Source organism: Callorhinus ursinus, unplaced genomic scaffold (genome assembly GCF_003265705.2).
Source record: "Callorhinus ursinus isolate GAN/ISIS: 27379988/994484 unplaced genomic scaffold, GSC_fseal_2.0 scaffold38, whole genome shotgun sequence".
NCBI classification, from domain to species: Eukaryota; Metazoa; Chordata; class Mammalia; order Carnivora; family Otariidae; genus Callorhinus; species Callorhinus ursinus.
In genome coordinates this window covers 11527989-11549036 of record NW_027397100.1, presented here as the reverse complement: position 1 = coordinate 11549036, position 21048 = coordinate 11527989, and the positions used below count along the sequence as shown (strand labels likewise).

Sequence of the window (21048 nt, the reverse complement as noted above, 5' to 3'; positions counted from 1 at the left end):
TACTACAGATTTGTAGTATATCTTGAAATCTAGGATTGTGATACCTCCAATTTTGTTCTTTTTCAAGATTGCTTTGGCTATTTGGGGTCTTTTGTAGTTTCATACAAATTTTAGGATTGTTCTAGTTCTCTGAAAAATGCTATTGGTTTTTTGATAGAGATTGCATTAAATCTGTAGATTTCTTGGGTAGTATGGACATTTTAACAATATTCTTCCAATCCATGAGCATGGAATGCTTTCCATTTGTGTCATCTTCAGTTTTTTTCATCAATGTTTTATAGTTTTTAGAGTACAGGTCTTTCATCTCCTTGGTTAAGTTTATTCCTAGGCATTTTATACCCTTTGATGCCATTCCAAATGGGGATTTTCTTCATTTCTCTTTCTGCTACTTTTATTTTTTCTTCTCTTTTATCTTTTCCCCTCTCATTATTTATCCCAATATCTATCAACATCTGGAATTCTGCATATGTATGCATGTCAGAGGTTGCAAAGGAAAAGTAGAAATGGGGCCTGGTGGGGAGGGACAGAGGTGCTAACCCTGGAGAGCTGGGAAATAAAGTGTTGGGGGGGACTTAATGAGGGGAAGGGGACAGTCAATTCACTGATGAGCCAAAGGCTGACCTTTTGGAATCCCAAAGCAGCCTGTTCTCCCGTCTTAAAATTATCTAGGAATCAGTTGATGTCCATTTGACAGAGCATCCCCCACCCCCCTACCCCTGAAGGCCCAATACCCCAACGAATCTTCAGTAGTTTCACTCAAGCCAGAATCATGGAAACCTGCACTTGCTGACACCTCTGGAGGCCCTGAGACATACCCCCTCTCCCCAGGATGCCTCTAAGTTTGTTTCCTCACTTTTGCCACAGACCCAGAGCTGCTTCTTACAGCCTGAGACCATGTGCTCTGCAATTATCATAATGTCACACTAACAGTGATAAATGATTGAGCAGCTACTTTGTGCCTGGATGATACCCAAGCTCCCAAATTTACTTCCTGAGGTAGGTATTATAAATAAGGGAACTGGGGCTCAGAAAGGCTAAGTATTATGTGTAGACCTTACACCTCACTGCTGATTCACATCCAGCCCACCTTAAGCCGTAGGCCACTGCAAGCCAGGTATGAGATTCTATCTCCCTGGAGCCAACACTTTATAGCAGATTCAGCCTAAAGGCCTTTTCCCATTTTCTGTTATTTTCCTACAACCTGGTGTCATTTCTATCTTCTCCACCTCAGCAAGACCCTTGAAATTGCCAGAGACAGCAACCTAGTTCAAACAGGCTAAAAGAAAAAGGGAACTTTGTTGTTGTTCACATCACTAAAAAGTCCAGAGGGTATTTCTAGTTAGCATAAAGTCTAGATTCAGGTCCTCTGGAATGTGTCACTCTGTCTCCCAAGTCTGTGTTGCTGTCACCCTCAGGTAGGCTTCCCCTAGTTGGGGCAAAGAAGCAGGTCTGAGTTCACATCATTACCAAGCCTGGCAGCCCCACTGAAGAGCGTGCCTTTTCTCCATCTTCGGGACAGGTGGGTCTCTTCCATAGGTGCCATCTGCCGTGCAACCGGCACAGAGGCAAATTGTACAACGATTGCTATACAGCATAGGCATCACCTGGGAACTTGTTAGAAATGCAAATTGTAGGGCCTGATCCCAGACCTACTGAATCAGAAGCTCTGGGGGTAGGCCCAACAATCTGTTTTAATAAGCCCACTACGTGGTTCTGATGCACACTAAGGTTAAGAGCCACTGGGTTAGGGAAGAGGCTTTACTGGAGTTACCCTTAAGCCAGCAGTTAGTAGCAAAGGAGACATGCTGAGGCAAGGCCTTCTGTTGGACACACTGTAGGGGTATGTTCCCACCCACCTGTTTCTCTCCCTTTTAATAGAGCAAGTATGAGAACAAGTGTGAGTGCAGGCAGACCGGCCTTAGGTACCAACTGTACTTATGGCAGTTGTCAGAAAAAGCATACTGCCTAAGGGCGCCTGGGTGTTTCAGTCGTTAAGCGTCTGCCTTCAGCTCAGGTCATGATCCCAGGGTCCTGGGATCGAGCCCCACATCGGGCTCCCTGCTCCGCGGGAAGCCTGCTTCTCCCTCTCCCACTCCCCCTGCTTGTGTTCCCTCTCTCACTGTCTCTCTGTCAAATACATAAATAAAATCTTTAAAAAAAATAAAAATAAAAATAAAAAGCATACTGCCTAGCACTTGGGACCTTTGGGACCCCTGTGAGATTGTAACTCCCCCAGCCTGGGAGAGAAAGTGGTAGTCCTGGGGGTGTCTGGGAACAAGCACAGCTCTCCCTGGGTCCAGGCAGCCCATAGTAAGCTCCAGGGGTCGCTGTTGGACAATGTTCTACATTGCACACACCGGATTTCTAGTAAAAGTCCTAAAGCCCTGCAGTTGAGTCTGGACCTACTTGAGCCATGTGCCTGTCCTTGAGCCAGTTTGGAGAGCGGATAGATGAGGAAGGGACTGAAGCTGACTGACAAGGCCTGGATCACATCAGTGCCCCTGGCTGCCTCCATCACTTCAAGCAGGTTTCCTATCCGGGTCCCCTGGGGTAGTCCTGAGTGGGTCTCAGGAATAAGAATCTGGATTCCTGAGTTTCCCTGAAACTTTGGACCACCCCAAAACACAGTGGTGACCCCTGCCTGCTGTCTCTTCTAGTTCCCACTGGTATCAACAGGCCCACATGACCCCTCCAAGCTCATTACTCATGCCCAACACAACTTGAAAAGGATGCCAGCTAGACCCCAGCCTAGTAGGGCCCTGTCAACACACAGATGTGGGCAGAGGGGCCTGGGTGGTATCCGGGGAAGAGCTCCGATCTGGAGGCAAGCTGGACACCTGGATCTGCAGGATGACTCTGAGTGTCACTTAAGCTCTCTGAGCCTCGACTTCTCCATATACAAATGCTGGATTTGACTCTATAGATGCTCTAAGGCCTTTCCTGGTTCTAAGAGCCTATGATTTTTTTCTAAAGTGTTGTCTAATTTTCCAAATATTCTAAATTCTCTGCCCTCAAAACTGCTCCCTCACACCCACTGTGCTTGACACAACACTAAAAACTTGACATGAAACTCTTCATACATGTTACATCATTTGACCCTCAAAACAGCCACCTGAGGTAGATACTCGTCCCTGCCCCAAGTCACATGGTGTTAACAGCAGACCCATGTCTCCTCCTTTCAAAGCCCAGCCCCCTGCTCCACAACCCCCACCCAACCCCCAAATGCCTTAACCTCCTTTCTCCATTACCTGGGGGCGGGGGGGGGGGTGCGGAAACAGCCATGGCCAGGTTAGATACTACAGGACCCTTGGCCAATTCCTTCTCTCCCCATGAAGCTTTGATGGTGGAGCCCAGACATCAGGAGTGGGGATTGGGGACATAGGAGACACATCATCTTTCATTGTAGGTACCTGGTCAGTGTTAGACATGTGACAGATTAGCAGACCTGAGATCAGAGGCAAGGCTGAGACCAGATGTAAAAGGAGGGGGTTGTTTTTATACACAGTGTAGTTTTATTGAGTTTACCTGAGGCCATCCCCATTTCTACATGTAAGTGTACAAACATTTGTGTCTTAGTGAGGATGTTGCTCGAAAGATACTTATACACAGTGTAGGAGAGGGTGTTTCAGAAGAAAGATTCTAAGAACTGGCAGGACATTTCCAAACAGGAAAGAGGAAAAAAAGGCCCGGATAACAGAAACCAGAACTCCTGGGAGACTGGAGGTGGGGGACTGCATGGGATGTCACAGGAGGGAACTCTAGAAAGGTTATTTTCTAGGTCTGGAAGGAGGCAGCCTTGAGGGAAGGGAATGTGCTTACACAAAGGCAGGGGCTTCTTGGAGGGAGCAGCATGACTGCCATGTGAGCCAAAGTGTCTAACCTCTCCGGCTCAGAGGAACAGTGGCCTGCCCCTCTTTTCCACTGAGAGGTCATTGTCCCAAAGACCACCATGGTAGAGTTGCTGAGGTGGGTGCTGTGGGCAGCATTCTCTGGTGGAAGTCTTGCCTTTAGGGGATCTGTATTACAGTTCCAGAGTTACTGATCCAAATGTTGGGCAGTCCTAAACCTGGGCCTGTGGGTATGGATAGGGCTTGGATCGGGGCTCAGAATCCTACCTAGTAACAAAAGCCAGTTCACTCTCATGGCTCCTTTCAGAGCCTGTTTCCTGATCTGCAAAACAGGAATTCAAGTCCCTACAAGGTTATCACAAGGAGTAAGTAAGCACTTCCTTAGCACAATGCCTGATGGACAATTAGGTATGCAAGAAACAGCAGTGGGCATGGTAATGGATCTGTCTGACCACTGGTGTCGCAATCAGTTGAGAAGTGGGTCCTATGTCATTTGTTACTGGTAATCGTTGAAGTACCAAAATTCGTAAAATTATTTACATTACAGTGGAGTCGTGTCATATATGCATACAACGTATTGTATGATCTGGAGTCAGGCTACTTGGCCTCTCTGAACCTCTGTCCTCATTAGTAACATGGGAATAATAATACCACCTCATAGCCGGAGGCTGAGAATACAAACATGAACAAACCACATTTGTGGAATGTTCAGTCAAGTAGGGACATTTCAGGAGCCTGCGCAGCTCAAGGATTAAAACCAGCAATCTCACCTTAGTGTTCAAAGCCTTTCCTTCCTATCCTCCAGGCCACCTTTCGAGCCCTTGACCTCAGGACTCCCCCCAACTACAGCCAAACAACTCTTTCCTACCCCATCCCCTCAACTCACTCTTGCTTAAGCTGTTCTTCTGCCCGGAATGCCCTCGGCATCAATTCCTCCTGTTAAAGATCATCAGTTCTTTCCAAATCCATTTCAAGCATCACCTCTTCCCTGCTGCCTTTCTCCTCTTACTGCCAGGGACTGAACTCGAAAGCTGGGCAGAGAAAAAGGAATGCCAGCAGATGGCAAAGCTGTTTTTTAAGGGCATTCTCCCTCTAGCTTGAGATACCAGAAGGCTAGGGTCAGGTCTCAAATATCCCAATAGCCCCATCAGGCCCTCCATCCAGTGAATGACCCTTAGAATAGGCTCCAGTTACCCTTTCCAGGTGGGTTCTTGACTTCCAAGACCAGCACAGAGTTCAATATATGACCATTTCAGCAAATAGGAGGGACCTCAATTTCCTGTAAGTGGCCTCTTATAAACTGTGGGACTTTAGGAAAGACATTTAATCTGAGTCTCCACTCTCGACTATAAAATTAGGGTAACATTATTACTAAGCTTATTGTGAGAATAAAGAAAATCAATTACGAAGCACCTAGCATCCAATAGATGCTCAATAAATAATAGCTCCCCCCCCCAAGTAGCACTGGATCAACCCAAAGTATAAAGGGGGAGGAAAAGAAAATATGAATGGAACACACAAAAATATAAGGTAGAGGAAAAAATTTGAACATGGATTACAGTAAATATAAGTGGGCTAAATTCACCTATTAAATGATAAATTAGGTTAAAAACCAGGCTGTTTACAAGACATACCTCAAGAGACAGAATTCTCTCTTCGCTTTACCCATTCTTCCAAGTCCAAGGATTTGCCTGCAGCCTTTATCACCCCACACTGCCGACAACCCCTTGTCTTCATCAGCATGCAACTATTACTTCTTACTCATGCCATATATTGTTGGCTGTGGATTATCTATATAATAAAGGCTCAGAATTCTTTTAGGCACCAAAATTTTTATTTACCCACCTTCCTGCTCTCTTTTAACATTATAAACATTAATTAAACATTATAAACCAAATTAATCTTTTTGATCCAGGGTTGTGATAGGAACCATCATATTACAAAGAGGTGGTAGATCTATGCCTGCTTTTAATGATTCTCTGGCCTCTCTCAACCTCTGGCTGTCACTTCTCTTATCCTTTTTTGGCTGTCCCTTAACGGTATATTCTAACCTCTGTAAAATAGAAATTTAAAGTACTAACTTCATTGTTCTGTGAAACCTCTTAAATAAGAGAATGCCCAGCACTAAGGTGGGCTCTCAGGGGCATCAAACTCCCAAAAGTTCCTCCCTGTTCTTTGATATAGTTCATTCTCATCTGTCATGGGCTGAGGAACCAGTGAACCAGTAAACTAAGAACATGTGTACCAAGTCCATAGGCCAGGTGAGGGCCTAGATGGTAAAGTGCATGCACTTTGTGACCACCATTGCTGACTTCCAACCCAAGTAAGGACTGACTGAGTGAGCAGTTCCAAAACCCCTGAGCTCACGGTTCCCTGTGGGTATCTCCTGTGTACTTCTATCATGACCAGGGCTTGAGAAGGGGCTTCTCAATTCCTTCTGCCACACTTACAACAGTATGAGGGATGCACCAGAGGCCAAAGACAGAGTGACTAGCTCTGGGGAGTAAGTGGGGGACATTAACAAAACCATCTCAAAGTTGGTGCCATTTGCTCTTGGGGGAAGAGAGGTGGAACCCCAGCAAGGCCAGCAGTTATAAGGCAAACAATAGGCCTGGTTCTCAGTAGCGGTAATGATCAGGCTTGAAGGGGCCATCACGGGACAAGCCCAGGTACTGGGCCTGCTTCTCAGTCAGTTTGGTCAGCTTCACATTCAGCTTACCCAGGTGGGCTTCAGCCACTGCTTCATCCAACTGGAGAGAAACACAGGAAGATCTAGAATCAATGCCATGCTCTGGGACCCCTTACCTGCAACCAGTTACCAACAGAGACAAGAACTACTCTTGAAGTATCTGTCATACGTGTTGTAACATGTATATATACATATTACCTCATTCTATCCTCACAGCCAGCCTCAGTGGATGTGGTTTTTGGCTGCCCAGCTGCCCTTCCTCAAGAGGAAGTAGCCCTGGTGAGACCATCAACTACATCTCCTTCCTCATCCTCCACCAACCCAAGCAACCAGCCAAATGCTGCTCTGGAATTTATCTAGGACAGAACATATTTTCTATGACAGAGACAGGGATTCTTCAATTTCGATAACAGGGAGGGAATCTTAAACAGGGAAGGTATCAGTCTCAGCTCGTCAATGGCAAGTCTATTAGACAAGTGAAGTGAATATAAAGAAGAAAACAGCCAAGACACAGAGGAAGATGAATCCCTAGGTCCACTGTCTGAATTTTAGACTTCTCCTTTATATAGCCAAGAGTTCCCTTTTAGATTAAAATGGTTGTGATCGTTTTAAAATATATCCTTAAATTCTTTGTCCATAAATTCATAATACCCTTTCCTTCAAGCACCAATTCCTCACTCTCTGAGTGACTCACTTCTAATGAATAGAATAAAGCAGAAAAGATGTTGTGAGACTTGGGAGACTAGGTCCTAAAAGGCCCTTGCAGCTTCCTCCTTTGCTCTCCTGTAGATCACTCACTCTAGGGGAAGGCCAGCTGCCACCTCGTCAGGACACTTAAGCAGCCCCATGGGGACAGACCCATGTGGTGGTCCTCATCAGGATACTTAAGCCCTATGGGGACAGACCCATGCGGTGAGGAACTGAGACCTGCCAACACTGACATGAACTGAATCTTCCAGCCTCAGTCAAGCCTTCAGATGACAACAGCCACTCTCTGGGAGTCATTCCCTGATTTTGGGCCTCAGTTTCCTCTTCCTTTAAATGGAGAGAATGATTTCTGCCCTATGGAGGACGCTGGGAGGACCCCGGAGAGGGTAGAAATGCAAACCCACCGTCTTGGGCAGGAAGTGGACCCCAACAGAATACTTGTCTGGGTGGGTCCACAACTCTATCTGTGCCAGCACTTGGTTGGTGAACGAGTTGCTCATCACAAAGCTGGGATGGCCCATGGCGCAGCCCAGGTTGACCAGCCGGCCCTCAGCCAACAGGATGATCCGGCGCCCATTTTTCAGCCAGTAGCGGTCCACCTGCAAGTGGGCAGAGCAGCAGTGAGGGTCGGCGGGGCACTCTTCCCAATGTCCATCCCTGCCTCATCCTACCCTCTTGTCCAGCAGGCTTTCCTGCCTCCAATGGTGTCTGTGAAGGGACTGGACTGTCCTAGAACAACCCCCAGCACAGGGCTTGGCACTCACAATTAGTTAAGATATTAATATTAAGAATATTAATATTTATTAAGATATAATATTTATTAATATTTATCGTAGCTCTGAGCTACAGACCTCACGGGTCTGCTGTGAGAATTTAATGGGCTGACACATGTAAAGCACTTGACACATGGCTTGGCAGATACTAAGTACTTAGTAAGTATTAGCTAATGTTATTATCATTATTGTTGCCATGTGCCCTGGGCTAAGAGCATACACAAACTAATATTGTGTGTGTGTGTGTGTGTATGTGTGTGTGTGTGTGTGTGTGTGTGTGTGTGTGTATAATTATCACATTTGATTCTACTAACAACCCTATGATTTAAGTACTATTATTATCCTCATTTCACAGATAGAGAAACTGAAGTTTAAAGGGTTAAGTTGCTGCACTTTGAGCCTGAACATTTTGAAGATAAATCCTATGTTCTCAATCATCATGCTTAGTCAAAGTTGGAGTGGTGCTCAACCTTAGCTGCACAGCAGAATCATCTTGGGAGCTTTAAAAAAAAAAAAATGGGGATGTCTTGGGCGCCTGGGTGGCTCAGTTGGTTGAGCGGCTGCCTTCGGCTCGGGTCATGATCCTGGAGTCCCGGGATCGAGTCCCGCATCGGGCTCCCTGCTCAGCGGGGGGTCTGCTTCTCCCTCGGACCCTTCCCCCTCTCATGTGCTTCCTCTCTCTCTCTCTCTCAAATAAATAAATCTTTAAAAAAAAAAATGGAGATGTCTTGGTGTCACTCTAAGATTCTGATTTAAGTGGCCCTGAAACCAGGCCCTCGTCCTCCCCCATTCCACTGCCCAGGTTGCCAGAGCCTCATCTACCCTCCTTGGTGACCAGCCCACAGACACATCCCGCTCTGTGTTCCATCTGCCCACCTTGCTGGGGCTTCTCACCTGGGGCTTGATGTTCACCTTCTCCACAGCATTTTCGTTCAGCCACTTGACATCAATCTCCACGTCAAAGTGTCCAATGTTACAGACGATGGAGTCATCTTTCATCTGCTCAAAGTGCCTGTTGGGGAGTGCCGACCCATGGAAGACAGTCAGGGACAAAGAGCAGCCCCAAGCCTGCCTTCTTCCTCGCTCCCCGTGACCCCCAACCTGGCACCTACCGGCCAAGGATGATGTCAGTACAGCCTGTGGTGGTGACAAATATGTTGCCCTCCTGACAGGCCTCATCCATAGTGGTCACCTCATAGCCTGTGCAGAGACGGTGTCCACGGGTCATCCAGGGTGGCCCTGCCCCTCTGGCCCCAGTGGCTGACAGCCAACCCTTGCCCTATCATACCCTCCATGGCAGCCTGCAGTGCATTGATGGGGTCGATCTCCGTGATGATGACGCGGGCCCCAAAACCCCTCAGGGCCTGGGCACAACCTTTGCCCACGTCGCCATAGCCTGCCACCACTGCCACCTTGCCTGCAATCATCACATCTGTAGCCCTCTTGATGCCATCTATAAGAGACTCCCGGCAGCCATACAGGTTGTCGAACTTGCTCTGAAAGAAGAGGGGGCAAAAGGGTGACGGGGGCAGGCAAGGCCCTGGGGCCTCAGGCCTACTCTCAGCCTCTTGGCCCTAGGGGGTCTTGGGCTGACCACTTCTCATGACTGCTCCCCACCAGCTAATGTGCTCATATGCCCCTTGTTCGGATCAGCCCAAGACGGTCTCCCTAGCCTTTCTATGCCAGTCTAGAAGGCCTCCTAAGGATCAACTGCTAAGAGAGATTGCCTAGAATCTGCTTCACTTTAAAGCTCTTGCTGCCCAGCTCTAAAACTCATGGTATAGTTCTTCCCTCTTTAATGCACTTATTACCCTCAGTCACTTATTACTCCTTTATCCCCCCTCAAATGAGGGCTTCAAGTCCCTAGCCTACAGCCTTCCCAGGGGCCTTTCTTCAGAGGCCTACTCCTGAGCTGCACTGGGAATGAACAGCTGAACATGACACTGCCCCACAGACTCACCTTGGTGACAGAGTCATTGACGTTCATGGCAGGCACCTTCAGCTTCCCGTTGGCCATCATCTTGTATAGGTTGTGGACCCCCGTTGTGGTCTCTTCAGAAATGCCTCGGATGCCTGGACAAGAGAGGAGGGAATGAGCCTAAGGCCAGGAAAGGATAACGGCAGTGCCTCTGGGATGAGACCCCCAAGAGCCTCAAAGAGCCCCCACCTCAACTCACCCAAATTCCTCATCTCTGCTCCCAAAAGCTACTTTTCTTTCTGGGTTCCCATCTCTGACCGATACCAGCCACCCAATCCTCCAGGCCAGCATGCAAGACGAGTCACCACCATCACCAGGCCTAAGGACTGTCTCCCAGTAATCCCTAGGCTCTCCATTCCTACTGCCACCGCCCTAGTCCCTGCCACCATCGTCTCTTGCCTGGTCTCCCAGCCACGACCCATCTTCTACACAGAAGCCAGCAGCCATTTCTAATGTGTATATTTTCAGATAAATCTTTTTAATACCACCCAATTACGTCTCTTTGCTCTTAGGATCAAGCCAAACTCCTCTCTTGGCCTGTTAAGTCCTTACACATCTGCCCTTAATTAAAGCTCCAGCCACCCCCTGCAATTCTCCCCAGTAAAGAACTGCCAAGTTGGCTTCTGTTGAGTTTCCTGAATAGTCCATCCTTTCCTGCCTCAGGGCCTTTGTACTCACTACCCCCTCTACATTCCTTCCCACCCTGATTTAACAAAGCTGACTCTTTCCCAGCTGTTCCCAGCCCTGGCCTTATGCTTGCCCTCAAACCAGACCTGAGCCAGGCCTCCCCTCACTGCCTCAGCCCCACACCATCAGAAATCAGGAAGACAGGCCCCAGCATGTCTGCAGGAACCTGCCATCCTCCCATTTTCCAGAGAATGGGCTGCTCTAGGCAGTGGAGTTCTGCCAGGCCTGCTGCTTTCACATGGGCAAGCAGGCCCCATCTAGACTACCCACACCCCGCCCACCCACCTACTCTACCCCACCTACCTGACAGGAGCTGTGGGTACTTGGTGTGCACGAGGTTGGTGAGGTCGCCTCCGTCATCCAGAATCATGTTGAGGGGCCCGTCCTTGAAGTACAGTGTCTGCTCAATGCACCACAGGTACTCCTCGTCCGTTTCACCCTTCCAGGCGTACACTGGAGGTTGAGCGGCACAGTACATCAGGGCCTGGCCTTCCCCACTGATGCCTGCTCCAGGGAACCACCCGAACACAGCCAATTCGATCTCCAACCAAATTCCCAGGCCCAGCCACCTCCAGCCCCTCTGAGGACTCAGGCGGTGAAAAGAACAGAACTTGGAACCAGATAGGTCTGAGTGCAAATCCTAGCTCTACATTCACCAGCTGTGTGACTTTGAGCAAATCACTTTACCTCTGTGAGGCTCAATTTCTTCATCTCTTAATAGTACTGATTAAGTGAGATGGAAGCCAAGGACAGCCCCCCAGATATAAGTATCTGGAAATAATTCTATCCTTCCCTCTCCCCTTCTGTCTGAGCCCCAAGGCCTGGGACATCAACCAGTGACTGGGGCTCCCACCCACAATGCCTGCTGCTGGAATGAAGGTGCTACAGGATCAGTGAGCCACACTTAGGTGGGCCCACGAGCCAAGATCCAAGATTCATTCTGCACTGGAAGGATTTGAGGGCCCAGCAGTCTCTGTGGGGGGGGTTGTCCTGGGCTAAATCTGGTCAAAAAATTACCAATAGCAGCTACTATGCATGGAGCACTTTCTCTGTGCCAGACATTAGTCCAACTACCTCAGGTAACATCTCATCCTTCCTCACAGTAGCACTCCCAGGCAGGCATGACCATCATTATCATTCACAGATGCCCTGAGAAGGGCTAAAAGGTGCCCAGGTCACTCAGCATGGGCATTCCAGAACAGGCACCATTATCCAGGACTCCTAACTGCCAGCCCAGACTGGGTCACTGACGTTGGGCTCCCATGAATCTCCTGTGAGCACACGAAACTGGCCAAACAGGCCCAGCTGCCCCCTCCCCCAAACTACAGCAGACAGTGGTCTTGAAAACAAGGTCTTTCCCAGAAAAGGGTCACGGAGCCAAATAAGGCTAAGGAGTGGGGGACCTGCCAGTCCAGGCTCTGGAAGGTTCCTCCCCCACCCAAACCTATGGCTGGTTAGAGGGAATTGTCAATGTCCTAATTAATCACCACCAGAGCTAACCACTTCCCTCCCCAAGTCCCAGCAGACGTGTGCCTGTTTCTCTAGCAGCTTGTGATAAAGTATTTCCTCAGCCCCCTAGACCACCAGACCCTAGGCAACAGACCTCTGAGGCTCTTTTTCTGCTCGGTATCCCTCCCTGATTCTTTTGGAAATGGACCTACATCTTCCTTTAAGGAACTTCCTCTCCTCAACATCATGTGGTTCCCAATCATAAGATCCCACCCTCCCTGGATACATGATTGGAGATGGGCCAGTAAGTGCATTTCATAGGATTTTAGATGACAGTGGGACAAGACAACTCTTTCCTTAAATTACTAGACTAGAATTCTGCAACCATGACTCCTCTCCCCCACCATGGGAAAACCTGTCGCAGTGGGGGTCAGTGAAGCAAACAGGGAGAAGCAGAGCCCCAGCATGCATTCCCACATCCCTCGGCAGCAAACAGGACTCACCTGGAATGCCAGCCTTGGCAATGGCGGCAGCTGCATGGTCCTGGGTAGAGAAGATGTTGCAGCTGGACCACTGCACCTAGAACGGCCAACAAGACAGGGCTGCTGGTCACAGACAGCTCATCTACTGGACGGTGATCAAGCAAAGCCCTGCATCAAGGGGGAAGAGGCCCAACAGGTTCTTCAACCATAGGCTGGGGACAACTGGTGAGTGGACGGGAGCCAGAGCATTAACGAAACCCAATTTAGGTTTTAAAACATCACCTGGTGCTGTGTGTGGAGGGCAAAGGGCTCCACAAGGAAGCAAGGAGACAAGTGAAGAAGCTGCTGTAAGAGTTCAGACCAGAAATGCAATGGTAGCAGTGGAGGTGATGATGGGTCTATTCTGAAGGTTTAGATGACAGAATTTGCTGTGGGATTAGTTGTTGGGGTGAAAGAGAAAAAGGAGTCGGGCATGAACTGAGAGAACCTGGAAGGCTGATGTTTCCATTTACGTACAGGAGGAAGATTGCAGGAAGGGGGGGGCAGGAAATCATGAGTTTGGACATGTTGAGGTTGAGATGTCTATAAGATCTCTAAGTGGAGATGACTGACACATCGGCTGCCAGAACATAAGTCTGGAGTTGCAGGGAGAAGTCCAGGCTACATATATATATATATATATATATATATATACACATATATTTGGGAGTCATAAAGACAGTATCTAAAGCCATAAAATCAGACCACTGAGTATGAATGTTGAAAAGAAACAAGAGGTCCAAGGACTGAGTGTTGGTATACTCTGTTAGTTGGTTTTGGCTGCTCTTCCCGGCCCCGTCTTGGGAAACGGTCTTACTCCAAAACTCTCAGAGAGCTTAGAAGAGCTGCCAGCCATTGGTACTTATAACCCAGGCTGAAACAAGGAGAGCACACCATCCTTCTGGCACCGTGATTGCTCCATGGCGGGCATGTGACCCTGGGAGGGCCAATGAGAGGCAGTCCTTAGACGCCTCAGTGGGATATCACTGCTGAGTTTTTCCTACCCAGAGCTCCTCAGTCAGGAGGCTGTGAACTGAAGGAACTCAAACTATCTTCCCAATCAGGGCGAAAATGTGCCTAAGAATAGTTACCACAAAGGGTGGTGACACTGTGACAAGCTTGGAGCCCCTGCTGGGCCCCAGGGGCACCACATTGGACTTACCCACCCCCCCACAGGAAATGCTGAGGGCCTCACCTCTGCGCCCAGGGCCACGAGGGTCTCAATGAGGACAGCTGTCTCCACAGTCATGTGCAGGCAGCCAGCGATGCGGGCGCCCTTCAGTGGCGTCGAGGCCGAGTACATCTCCCTCATGCGCATCAGGCCCGGCATCTCGTTCTCCGCGATGTCCAGGGCCTTGCGTCCCCAGGAGGCCAGGCTGATGTCGGCTGCAGGGCCATGACGGACGGCAGTTCCATGAGCTGCCTCCTCCCAACCACAAAACACCACCATTCCCACGCATCCACTTGGGGACACAAAACACTACAGTGAGCAATCTGGTCACCGCACCCTCACTCACTCAACAAGGACTTATGGAGCCAGGCCAGTCAAAGACAGACATGGTCCCTGCCTAACCCCAGCTTACAGCCTTGTGGGGGAGCACATGCAAACAAAGAATCGCACAGGTATGTGGAAACTACAAGTAAGTGCCCCTTGAAAAACAGCTATCAGCCTATAACATACCTCCCACTACCCTTTTTTTTTTTTTAAAGATTTTATTTATTTGAGAGAGAATGAGAGAGCGAGAGAGAGCGTGAGAGGGGGGGTAAGGTCAGAGGGAGAAGCAGACTCCCTGATGAGCAGGGAGCCCTGAGCTGAAGGTAGTCACCCAAGTGAGCCACCCAGGTGCCTCCACTACCCTTTCTGGTGTCACCTACCAGCCCCCTCATTCCCTAAAGATTTTGGCTCCTGGCGCTCCATCTTCCAAGTCATCATTCTTCATGACTTCATCACTCATAAATGATATACAACACATTGGACTCAACACAGTTGCTTGATCTTCTTGACCATATGAAAATGCTCCTTCAGGCGCCTGGGTGGCTCAGTCGTTAAGCGTCTGCCTTCGGCTCAGGTCATGATCTCAGGGTCCTGGGATCGAGTCCCGCGTCGGGCTCCCTGCTCGGCGGGGAGTCTGCTTCTCTCTCTCCCACTCCCCCCTCGTGTGCTCTCTCTCTCTCAAATAAATAAAATCTTAAAAAAAAAAAAAAAAGAAAATGCTGCTTCCCCACTACGAATGTTTCTTTCCACTCGGAGTAAACTCACCTGTGTAACTAATGCTCTTGGCCTCTCTCTGCCCTAGGGGAAGCCAGCGTGACTGGCCTGATTGGTAAACTTGGGAGGAATAAAGGGCATGCTCAGTTCAGCTCTCCCTTCTGCAAGCAAGCAGTAACCAGCCAGCCTGCAGGGAGCAAGTTCTTCCACATGAGGACCTACCTAAGCTCACCTTGCCTGTACCTGGAGGGTAACTGCTGAATTTGGCAGTTTGTTAGCAGGATCATCGGGCTTCAAGAGTCATCTATAAAGCCTCTGGCTTTGATGTTATCAGTAATGAGAGTTATATTTTGCCTTCTGACACCCCAAATGTCTCAAATTTGTCCAAATTCTCAGACAGGAAAGAAGAATACTATAATAAGCTCTCTCACCATCTCAATACTCTTCTCTCTAATAATCTCACCCTCGCTCTCTCCCAGGCCACCCCAGCCCACTCCCTAGGTCAGTGGTTACAAACTTCCCTGGTAAGTCATCAGGCAATACTTGTAACATACCCCTGGAAAAAAAGATTCAATAGTTCCAGGATGAGGGGACTCCTGGTGATTTTTATCTTTAGGGAAATTTAGATCCTGCCAATCACCCAAAGAGGTGGTGGGTGGGAGGGAAAGGACCGTAGAGAATTTAATAGTAACAAATAATGAAACTAAGTCCGCTTCCTACCGTATATCTAAACAATTTCAGAGAAGAAAATAGTCCTCCCTCATGGGAGGGAGGACTCCCACGGTGCCTCAATATGCACCCCCTCCCCTTTCACCCTCCCACCCCACCCCCACCCATCTACCTTGGCAGGCCATCACCAATTCTGACCCCTCTTTGGAAATCTTGATTTCAAAACCAACTCTGGCCATGTCCCATCTTTCCAGTCCTCTCCCTCTGGAGCCCCAGCTCCAATAACGGCAAAGCTGATCAGGTGAACCTCTAATGCATTAATCCTACCGATTTCCACAGTCCCTCACCACACCACCTTCTATTCTCAACTTCTTCCACAGTTTAAGATTCCCCTGTTCCCTCTGAGAACTCCTTGGCAAAACTCCCACCCTAGTTAAACCCAACCCTCCACTGCACCCAAGCCAGTGAGCCCAGCAGCAGGAAAATCACAACCATATGATGGTTGCACAGCTCAATACATTTGCTACAAATCATTGAATTGTACCTTTAAACGGGTGAATTTTATGGTATGTCAATTATACCTCTATAAAGTTGTTTTAAAAAATGCATTATGTGGGGGCGTCTGGGTGGCTCAGTCCGTTAAGCTTTCGACTCTTGATTTCGGCTCAGGTCATGATCTCAGGGTTGTGAGATTGAGCCCTGCGTTGGGCTCCACGCTCAGCGTGGAGTCTGCTTAAGACTCTCTCTCCCCCTCTGCCTCCACCTTGTACTATCTTGTTTGCGCACACACTCTCTCTTAAAAAAAAAAAAAAAAAAGAAAAATTTACTCTTTTCCTACTCTGTCCAAACCCCTAACACCTCTCCTCATCAACTAATGACCTCACTTCACAATTCATTGAGAAGAATTCAGAACTATGCCATATTTCCTTTGTGCAATCTACTAGTCCTCCTCTGTCGCAATAGATCAAGCATTCTTTTTATGAGAGAACAGTCTCGGGCGCCTGGGTGGCTCAGTTGGTTAAGCAACTGCCTTCGGCTCAGGTCATGATCCCGGAGTCCAGGGATCGAGTCCCACATCGGGCTCCCTGCTCAGCGAGGAGCCTGCTTCTCCCTCTGGCCCTCCCCCCTCTCATGTACTCTCTCTCTTTCTCGCTCTCTCAAATAAATAAATCTTAAAAAAAAATAATAAGAGAACAGTCTCTGCTGGATGGGGCTTGATCCCCTGTCCTCTCACCTTGCAGAATTTCACTGCTCCGCTGAATCTGTTCTCCAGGTCTCCCAAGACTGGCCTGATCCTACATCTATTGGCCAATTATCTATGTTCATGTTTCTCCCTGAAGCACTGCTCCCACTAATGATGTCCTCCTGAGGATTATGCCTATCGTCCTGTGGTTTTCTTCCCACCCTCCTGCCTCCTCTTCTTATAACTGACTCTAATGTTTGGAAGCCTTCGGGGCTCCATCATCTCCCTCTTCTCTCTTACCAGATGAGCTCATCACATTACAGCTTTAAATACCTCCCCTACAGCAACAACTCCTATGTTATTTCCAGCCCAAACTTCTCCCCGGGATTTAGGACTCCTATAATCCAACTTACCTACTCAGCATCTCTACTTGGATACCCACCCAGCTGGATCTATTATGTGTCACATTTGAGCCCTTGGGGCTCCTCCTCCCTCTCAAACTTTTACTTCCCCAATCTTCCCATTTTAGGAAATGAAACCACCATTTGACCAGCCACTCCAGCCAAAATCTTAAGATTTCTTGATTCCTCTTTTCTTTTCCCCTTTCACTGCCTCCCCCTTTTCCAGCCCATCAGCAACATTCCAAATAGGCCCTCAACCCTGACCAGCTGATCTCGCCACAGTATGACAAGCCCCCATTCTAGCTCAGGCACTGATGAGACCTTGACTTAACTTTTCTGGGCTTCAGTTTCATGCGGGCAACTGGCTACGTGATAAGCTACTATTTCCACACAATCTTTTTTTTTTTTTTTTTTGAAGATTTTACTTATTTGAGAGAGCACAAGCCGGGAGAGGGGCAGAGGGCAAGGGAGAAGCAGACTCCCAATGAGCAGGAGCCCAACTCGGGGCTCCATCCCAGGACCCTGAGATTGTAACCTGAGCCCAAGGCAGCCACCTAACCCACTTAGCCACCCAGGTGCCCTATTTCCACAGAATCTTTACAAGTACTTCCTACTAGTGCCTCAGTTTCTTCCTCTGTATAATAGGATAAAGTCCACTTCCAAAGACTATTTTGTAAACCTCGCAAATCACCAAATACACTGCAAGTGCTCCAAAAATACTGATGCCTTTCTCTAGGTTTAACGGTGTCTTGAATTTACTTTAAAAACTGCTAGCAGCCTGAACAGGTTCGTGCCGAAAGTTCATTAGGTTTGCTCCAAGTGTGTTCACTTATATACAGTGGTGAAAAGGTGTGCTTAGAGGCCTTCAAGGCCTACGTTCATATCCCGCCCCAACACCTCCCAGCTGTAAGATCTTGAGCAAGCTACCTTCATTCCTGTTTCTCTGCATACTCATCATCAAATGAGAAATAGTCCCTTCCCTAAAAAACCGTGAGAATAAAATGAATTGATGTAGAATAAAGATCAAAGGTGGTGCCCATCCCACAGTAAACGCCCATGAAACATCAACTGCCAGTTTATCAACTTCAATCCACAGGACAGCAAGGATTTTTCTAAGCACTCCAAATTTTCTTCGAGATTCTCTGCACGACTGTCCCTGCTGACCGGGAGAGTGACCCCAGAGGCTGCGTAACGAGCCCAAAGTCCCTTGCGGGTGGACTAGGGCCGGCCTCTGGCTCGCTCTCCAGGCCTCTCCTCCGCACACGCCTTAGGAACTCCAATGCCCTCGCCTTCCCTACAGGAAGCCCAGACAGGGGTAGGCACTTGTTCGGGTTCACCCAGCTGGCCAAGGGGCCGGTCCAAGCCCAGACGGCAGGATCTTGGCCTCCTGGAGTAGGTCCCTGCAGGTGCCAACAGTCCCAGGCCGCGGCCAGGTGCGCGCTCTCCGCCTGGCCCAGCCTCCTCCGGGCGCTACACGCCGCCACTTGGCGGCTCCGCAGCCCGCGCCCCTGCACTGGGCCTCGCGCGGCACGCCGGGACTTGTAGTCCACGGCCGCCTCCGACGACGGGCTCGCTGCGACACGAGAACTCCAACCCCCAGGCGGCCTCGCACGGCCAACATCAGCCGAGCCAAAGATTCAAGGGGACCATGAGCGCCCCGCGAGGGCCCCGCGGCCGCCTCCCAGGCAAATCCCCGGCGGGCGCGGAGCCGACCCAGCTAGCTGCACTCCTGGAACTCACCGACTTTGTAGGGCAGTTTGTCCGACATGCTGGTAGAGTTTCCGCACAGAGTGATGGACACGGACGAAGGGAGCTGGCACTGGGGCTAGGGACTAGCGCAGGAAGGGCGGCGCTGGGCAGGGATCTGCAGTAGGCGCCGGCGCCTTTAAATATCTTCCTCTATCTTGCATATTCATGAGTCCCGCTAGCGCTGAGTGGTCCGGGGAGGGGCCCAACGCAAGGTGGGAGGGCGCAGGGGCTGGAACAGACTTCGAATCCTGCTGAGGAAAAAAACCCGATTTTGTCCGCGGTGGGTCTGGAAGAGAGCTCCGGGAGAGGCCTGAGAGCAAACCTGAGGCTCCCTTTCTTTCGTTCATTCAGCCAGGAAATCCATAGTCAAAACCTAGTGAAACTGCTATTCTAACCAGCTCACCTCCCTGAGCCGCAATTTCCCCATTAGTAAAATGGACCGAATGATACCTACCAAACGGATTATACGTAAAGTTGCAATATCTCAGGTACCCAGCACATCCCAGATAATTCCACCTTCCCCTCCAGGTAACTACTATTCTGAGTTTAGGTAAATGTGCATGCATTATACTACTTTTACTACATATGTGTGCATTGTTAAACGTTTCATAGAATTCTTTCTGTATTTAAGACCTTTATATAAATGGTACCATACTGTACTTAGCCTTCTGCAACTTGCTTTTTTCTGTCAATATTACATTTGTACGAGTCACGCATATAGCTAAACACGTACTTATTTTTACTTTTGCTGGTGGACAGCATTTCATGTATATGTTCCATGATTATCTGTTCTATTTGCTGATGTCCAGGTTATATACAGTCTATCGCTAATGCATACATGGAGCAATGGACATTTCTGTACTTGTCTCTTAGTGCACATGTGTGGGTGTCTCTGGGGCAGAAATGTACCCGGGGGCGGAGTTTCTGAGCTGACATATTTGTAACTTTCCTAGATATTGCCAAATTGCTTTCCAAGGTAGTTTTACCATTTACCACCACCCCCACCCCCGTATTATCTGAGAGGGCCTGTTTTTCCATATCCCTGTGACCACTTGTCAGTCTAGCAAATTTCTGTTGCTGCCCTGGATGTGATGGATGTGAAAATATATCTCCTTGTATTTTTAACTGGCCACCTGAAGACCCTTTAACATCTCTCAAAGAACCCTGCCCCCCCCACCCAACCGCCCAGCTGCTGTCCATTTTCTTCCTCCCCTTCTCAAACGTTTTCAGAGTTGTCCCTTTCCGGATCTGCACTTCTCACCTCCCACTCCGTTCTCAGCTATGTGGCCTCTACCCCCAGGTCTTGGCTGAAATTTTTGCAGCCAAGGTCATCAGGAAACCTGGTTGAATCCAACAGATATGCCTCGGCCTTCATTCCCACCCCCCTGCAGCACACAATAGACCTTTGGCTTTCTCTTTCCTGTCTCTCCTCTCAGTATTTATTCCTGTTCACTCAGTTCCTTCTCTGACCTTAGCAGCTTCCTCTTTCTCTAGTGCCTTTAGATGTACCTTTTTCCTCTTGCTCTGCTCCTTCCTGCCATTTCACCCACACTTATGGCTGTTGTGACCATTTGTGTCAAGTTGCCCATGTGTCCGTGGATTAAAACAGAGCCCTATGCCAGAAGCCACCTGTTTCCCTTCTCAATCACTGTCCGTGGATTAAAACAGTGCCTTATGCCAGAAGCCACCTGTTTCCCTTCTCAATCATGTGCCCTTTCTCTCCACCCCACGAGTTATTGCTACAGTGAATTTTGCCTTAATCATTCCTGACATATTTGTAACTTTCCTAGATATTGCCAAATTGCTTTCCAAGGTAGTTTTACCATTTATGCCCCCCCCCCCAGTATTATCTGAGAGGGCCTGTTTTTCCATATCCCTGTGACCACTTGTCAGTCTAGCAAATTTCTGTTGCTGCCCTGATGGATGTGAAAATGTATCTCCTTGTATTTTTAACTGGCCACCTGAAGACTCTTTAACATCTCTCTTTTTTCTTTTTTTTTTCTTTGCTTTTCTTAATGGGCCTTACTACCTATGTGACTATCCCTAAACAGCACATTTAGTTTTGACTGCTTTTTGCCTTTGTATAAATGAAATCATACTGTATATGTTCTTCTGCAACTTGCTTTTCTCTCAACATTGTTTTTGAGTCATTTGTGTAGATGGTGTAGCTATGGTTCATTTATT

General features: G+C 48.6%; 2 protein-coding genes across 2 annotated transcripts in view; one reads left to right on the top strand and one right to left on the bottom strand.

Moving 5' to 3' along the window:
- The window catches only part of ASIP (agouti signaling protein), a 31011-nt gene extending 22350 nt beyond the window's left edge, over positions 1 to 8661 (top strand). Inside the window, exon 4 of the mRNA XM_073880537.1 lies at positions 8374 to 8661. Within this exon, the coding sequence (XP_073736638.1) occupies positions 8374 to 8493 (120 nt within the window). The 3' untranslated portion in view covers positions 8494 to 8661. The remainder of the gene's footprint in view (positions 1 to 8373) is intronic.
- Positions 5661 to 19012, bottom strand: AHCY (adenosylhomocysteinase). The gene is made up of 10 exons (XM_025876589.2): positions 18856 to 19012; positions 13849 to 14039; positions 12636 to 12711; positions 10987 to 11136; positions 9979 to 10091; positions 9307 to 9514; positions 9131 to 9218; positions 8913 to 9030; positions 7650 to 7844; positions 5661 to 6598 (listed from the first exon to the last, which is right to left on the bottom strand). Exons 1-10 carry the CDS (start codon positions 18881 to 18883, stop codon positions 6467 to 6469), a joined length of 1299 nt encoding a protein of 432 aa, XP_025732374.1. The 5' UTR covers positions 18884 to 19012; the 3' UTR covers positions 5661 to 6466.
- Positions 19013 to 21048: the final 2036 nt, after the last annotated feature.

Bases quoted from the DNA above. Each gene is read 5' to 3' on its own strand.
- AHCY (XM_025876589.2), bottom strand. From the start codon at position 18,883: ATGTCGGACAAACTGCCCTACAAAGTCG. The intron at 9,219-9,306 runs GTATGATAGGGC...GTCTCTGCACAG, and splicing joins ACTGCAGGCTGCCATGGAGG to GCTATGAGGTGACCACTATG. The intron at 6,599-7,649 runs GTGGGTTTGCAT...GTTTCTCTCCAG, and splicing joins TCCACTTCCTGCCCAAGACG to TTGGATGAAGCAGTGGCTGA.